The sequence below is a fragment of the Sparus aurata genome, chromosome 21, assembly GCF_900880675.1.
Source record: "Sparus aurata chromosome 21, fSpaAur1.1, whole genome shotgun sequence".
NCBI lineage: Eukaryota > Metazoa > Chordata > Actinopteri > Spariformes > Sparidae > Sparus > Sparus aurata.
The window spans coordinates 30,547,499-30,553,639 of record NC_044207.1 but is presented as its reverse complement, the minus strand read 5'-3'; the positions used below and the strand labels follow the sequence as shown (position 1 = coordinate 30,553,639).

The 6,141-nt window shown below is 41.0% G+C and overlaps 1 protein-coding gene across 1 annotated transcript; it reads left to right on the top strand.

Moving 5' to 3' along the window:
* The first annotated feature begins 1,632 nt into the window (after window positions 1–1,632).
* Window positions 1,633–3,559, top strand: mplkip (M-phase specific PLK1 interacting protein). Its single transcript, XM_030403161.1, has 2 exons — window positions 1,633–2,078; window positions 3,231–3,559. The coding sequence occupies exons 1-2, from the start codon at window positions 1,755–1,757 to the stop codon at window positions 3,342–3,344; spliced, it is 438 nt and encodes a 145-aa protein (XP_030259021.1). The 5' UTR covers window positions 1,633–1,754; the 3' UTR covers window positions 3,345–3,559.
* Window positions 3,560–6,141: the final 2,582 nt, after the last annotated feature.

Here is a 6,141-nt window from a genome sequence, read left to right as displayed (position 1 = left end):
GGATGGTGTAAGAGCCCTTTAATGCATTTTCATGTTAATCATCAGTCTCCTCTGCAGCTTTTATGGCTGCTAGCTTCGCCATGTCCTCCCGATTGGTGGCTACATCAACTCGCATCTGTATCACGAAGTCGCGGATTGTTGAGATGTCAGAGCGTATCCCGACCACAGCACTCCGAGTATTGGCGTTGTCCGCCCTCGCACTGGTCTGCTCAGTAGCGATCTTTCTCATTTTCCAATATTGCATAAAGATTCCAAATCCCAAAGCGATCGTTCCAATTGTCATGAACGTGAACATGTACACGTCCTCGACATCTTCCACATCCAGTGCGGCAAGGCAGATGACTCTCCACTTTCCCCAACCATCCATAACGTAGCCGGACATAAAGGTCCCGTCCGGGCATGTCGGTTCACCAGAACCCGCACGCCGTGTTGAGACCACTCTGTCGATGGCATTCATTGACCAGCTCAGCAACTCCATCGTGGATTGATCGATTGATTGATTGGTTAAGAACGTAGTTGGACAATATTAAATGAATCTCAATCGAATGACTCTTGTGTGCCGATTTACAGGGTTGAGTCCTTCACAGCTCAGAAGAACTTGTGATAACTCACAATAGTGGCACAGTGTTCGTACCTAAGTTATCTCACATTGTTGATGCACATTATAACAACATCCTGCCATGTACAACTGGCATTGGCCTTGGACCATACAATTTTCTCAGGTTCAACTTATTGTTTGGGTACAGAATGGTATTTGTTATGCTCACATGCCGTCTCAACAAAGTGTCTGCACAGTGTCTGTTGATTCGTGCCTCTGACCTTTATCAACCCTCTAGTATCTGTACTGATCAACGATTGAATGTACATACTTTTTTTTGAAAGATAAAGATATATTGATCTGTTGTAAATGTGAATATAAGATAAAGACATATTGATCTGTTGTAAATGTGAATATAAGATAAAGACATATTGATCTGTTGTAAATGTGAATATAAGATAAAGATATATTGATCTGTTGTAAATGTGAATATAAGATAAAGACATATTGATCTGTTGTAAATGTGAATATAAGATAAAGACATATTGATCTGTTGTAAATGTGAATATAAGATAAAGACATATTGATCTGTTGTAAATGTGAATATAAGATAAAGACATATTGATCTGTTGTAAATGTGAATATAAGATAAAGACATATTGATCTGTTGTAAATGTGAATATAAGATAAAGACATATTGATCTGTTGTAAATGTGAATATAAGATAAAGACATATTGATCTGTTGTAAATGTGAATATAAGATAAAGACATATTGATCTTTTGTAAATGTGAATATAAGATAAAGACATATTGATCTGTTGTAAATGTGAATATAAGATAAAGACATATTGATCTGTTGTAAATGTGAATATAAGATAAAGACATATTGATCTGTTGTAAATGTGAATATAAGATAAAGACATATTGATCTGTTGTAAATGTGAATATAAGATAAAGACATATTGATCTGTTGTAAATGTGAATATAAGATAAAGACATATTGATCTGTTGTAAATGTGAATATAAGATAAAGACATATTGATCTGCTGCTTCTGTCTCCCAGCTTGGCCGCTGAGTGGCGCTGCAGGATGTGAGAGGCAGGTCTGTGTGTATTTCCGGTTCCGGTGGGGTCAAAGCGTGGTGTTGTTTGTTTTGCCTTGGCAGCAGAACCTCCGGGTCTCTTTGCCGTCTATTTGTTTATATCTTGCCTCCCAGATGTACCGAGCTCCGGTCAGACCCCAGCGGAGTCCCGGAGCTCCGCGGCCGGCTGGAAGATTTCCCTCCCCGGCTTCGTGCTGGGGTTTCCCCAGGGATCGCTCCCCCTACGGCGGCTCCGTGCACCATGGAGGGTCTCCCCGTGGCGGTCCCGCGTACTCTTCGGGTTCTCCCGTCTTTTCCCCGAATTCTAACCGAGGATACAGGGATGGTTCTCCCGCCAGGATTGGCAGCGGGTCCCGGGGCTTCGGAGGGCAAATGTGGCGGCGGAGCGGCGGCTTCCGGCGGCCTCAGTCCTTCAGTCCTTCCCCTCAGAACCTCCAGGTAAGATTCTCCTGAGCCTGGTGGACCGAGCCACGTGTGTATGAACAATACAGCGACCCTCCGCGCGCTTCTTCATTTGATTTACACAACTGTTGAATTTACCTTGAAAACTTTTGTTGACATCAGAGAGTCTCAAAGCAGGAAGACTATTACTGCAGTATTACTGCAGGAGGAAGAGTATTACTGCAGTATTACTGCAAGAGGAAGAGTATTACTGCAGTATTACTGCAGGAGGAAGAGTATTACTGCAGTATTACTGCAGGAGGAAGAGTATTACTGCAGTATTACTGCAAGAGGAAGAGTATTACTGCAGGAGGAAGAGTATTACTGCAGTAATACTCTTCCTCCTGCAGTAATACTGCAGTAATACTCTTCCTCTTGCAGTAATACTGCAGTAATACTCTTGCAGTAATACTGCAGTAATACTCTTCCTCTTGCAGTAATACTGCAGTAATACTCTTGCAGTAATACTGCAGTAATACTCTTCCTCTTGCAGTAATACTGCAGTAATACTCTTGCAGTAATACTGCAGTAATACTCTTCCTCTTGCAGTAATACTGCAGTAATACTCTTCCTCCTGCAGGAGGAGGATAACCCGGTTATTACAATCGAATTTTCCTATTGGCTGAGATGGAGGCAGATGACGTTGTGGAGGCAGCTTTCGTCACGGTCCACCACGGTTAGCTCCGCCCCCTCCTATAAAAACTAGCACCTGCCGATCTGGAATCTGTGGCGAGTAGGTTGGATTGAGAGAATTGCGAATAGAGAGGCATAGTGATTATTGAGTAGGTAGTTAGCATAGCATAGATTGTTTTTGGGAGATTTTAGTTATTACGTGTGTTAGTTTATAGTATTTAGTACTTATTTAGCAATTTTAGATTAGTTAGCTTGTTTAGTTTTTTGTATTCTAGTAGTTACCGTGGTCCAGAGCCGTATCAGCCGTATCAGAGTCTCCGGTGTGAGTGTGGTGACGGGGAGGGGGGAGGGGGGGAATCGGAGAGTACTCCTGGAGCCCCGCCCATAATCAAGGCATTTTTTGAATTTCCAGCTGAGAGCACGTCATCCAAAACTGAGGGGTTTAGTTGCTCTTTAACGTATATACGTTTTGACAAGTGTGTGTGTGTGTGTGTGTGTGTGTGTGTGTGTGTTCAGTGTGGCTCTTCAGACTCTTCGGTGGAGAAGTATTTCAGCCCCTCGATGCTGCAGGATCCCTGGGCCGCTCTGCAGCCGGTCGCAGCCTCGGACAGGCGGACGGCTTCATCCTGACGTCCTGACAGGAAACAGCAGCATGAACAACATCAGCAGTGAACAACCCTTCTGAGCGCGCTCAGTCACCAGCAGGCCCTGTTTCTTGGCAGCTCCACAATTTAAACAATATCAGGGATCAAACTGTGACAATAAAGTTTTCTAGGATGTTTTCTAACAGCTTTTAAATCAATTGGTGTTTTTTATTTAGATTCTTCTTCATGTGTTTCCTTCAGATTCTTCTTCATGTGTTTTCTTCAGTAAAATAATAAAAAAAATGAATCTTTAGTGTTGCGTGTTAATTTATGATAGCTGGATAGCTTTATTAATCCCAGAGAGGAACATTCAAGTACAAATACAATCAAAATATAAGGACAAATATAGAAACGATAAGAAACATAAAAGTACTACGTAGATAAAATGCTGAGGCATCGAGGAGTACAGTAAGTGGAACATAAGACACAGTTTTATTTACAGTTATAATAACGTAATGTGCAAATATCTGTTTAGGAAAGATGACAGACAGTGATCATAGTCATAATTGTGCAGCAGTTGTCAGTTGAGATTCCTAGACTGGCAGGAAAGTGAAGCCCCTCCCTCGTCACCACTGCTCTGGTGGTGAGTAAGGCTCTCTCTGACCGACCTGAGAGCAGGGCAACTGCTCTTCTAGTTTAGCCTTTGGTACCGTCAGTATCCGTTTAAGATGATTTTATGACCTTTCAGTTGGACAGCTGATGTTGTTTTGCTTCTGTAGCATCACGTAGGCTGACGTGGCATGTTAAATGTTAATTCTGGATCTCATGGGATGCCTGTGATTGTGATTGATTGCAGGTTTGCAGTCACGCTTCCTTTCAGACAGCTTCTCCTCAGAGGATTTGCCTGATAAAGGAGCTGAAACATCACCAATAAATGGTCCTTTGCAAGTGACACACTGCAGGATTCCGCTTGAAACTCAGGGACACATATACAAACATTCCCAGCAACCACTATTTTAACCACAGATTAATTTTTCAATGTAATTAGTTTCTTTTGTATTAAAGATATAAACTGGTTTCCAGAGGATTTCCACACCACATAAGTCTCTCACACCTATTCATATTTAAATTAAATAATGTGGTCCACTTTACACAATTGTTGCAAGTGCGTGTGTGCACATGCGTGTGCATGTGAGAAAGTAATGGACTTGGACCACGTAACAAAGTGAAGTCACGAGTAGCCGCAATATCACCAGACTCCCTTAACAAATCCTGTGATTTGAAGTGTTGTTGGGTGAAAGGGGCCTTTAGAAACTTGTAGAAATGCTGTTCACGCGTCATCTTCATTATTTGGGCCAACTTGTTAATTCGGCAAATGTTGTACATGCAGAGTGTGGGTTAGTGTGGGTCAGAGTTTGTGTTGTATCTCTTTGTTTCAGTGATGTAGGTCTAAGAGGTAAACTCATCTCCAGACGCGTCAGGTGTGAAGTAAGGGGCTGGAAGCGGTCCACCTCTGATCGGATCAGTCTGGTCCGGTTCGGTTAATAACCGCAGTCTCTGTCAGAGATCATCTGATCCCCTGATCTTAGCGGCGGTTAGTTTTTTTAGGGACCCACAAAACTCAGATTAGAAGTCAAACCCAGTCTGTACAGTTGACTCTCCTTACACGGCTGGACCAAGACAAACACACAAACAGTTCAGGAGATTTGATGGAGTTTGGACCAAATGTTGAACTGTTGTCAGTTTGTGTTCAGAGTTTCATAAAGCGTGTAGAAATGATTTGAAAAGTTATTGTTTGATGTTTGATTTGTAATGACGCAGTTTGTCCTGAGGGAGATGCTGCTGCTGTTTAATGGCACAATGACTGTGATATATGATATGACAGTATGATATATACTGATATACTTAACTTATATAATATATAGACAGGACAATGTATAATATACAGACATGGATCATTTTACATCAATTCTCATCTTAATCAGCTGCCGTTTATAAATAATCTTGGGTGACATGTTCCGCTCAAACCACACAAATACATTAAAAACATTAATAGTCAAAAACAGAGAAAAGAAATACATCATTATTGATCTGTCAAGGTTTTACATCTGTACAGATGTTAGAAAGAATCCTCACATGACCAGTTGTTTCTGTGTAGCTAAATACTTCAACAGGCCGAATTTAATTATTCACTAATTATAATGTTAATATAGACAACAACCAAAATAAATTGTGTGCAGTTTATATTAATATATTTAGTCTCCTCGACATGTCATCATCAGCCATACAGCACATCTTCTGATACCAGAATAAACCAGATCACGATCTCCCCGAGTCAGCAAAGATAAAATGTTTTTAATGATGTCATATTGTGGATTCAACATCGAAACCTCTCAGCTGTTGTTTCAGCTAACAGCATGACTTACGTTAAACATGTATACATTACTTCAGATCAAGTCGGACTAAAATCTTACTGGCGTGTATTAAGATTTCTGCTGATTGATTCTGTGCAGGACTGGCTGATCTGGAACGGGCTCGAAGTCATCTTGTTGTGACAGCATCTTCTGCATTGATTAATGGCACTGGCTGGAGAATTACCTCCACCAGCTGTTTATCTCTATCGACCAATCCCCTCACATTATCTCTACCGTCACATATACGTATTAACTTACATATTAATTACATTAAACATATATGATTAACTTACATATACATATGAAACATATTCTTATTAAAATGAACCTCCACAGCTTTAAATATGACAGACAGTAACACACACACACACACACACACAGTTTGAGCACTAAAGGCACATTCTGCTGAATTTAAAAACATTAACTGAG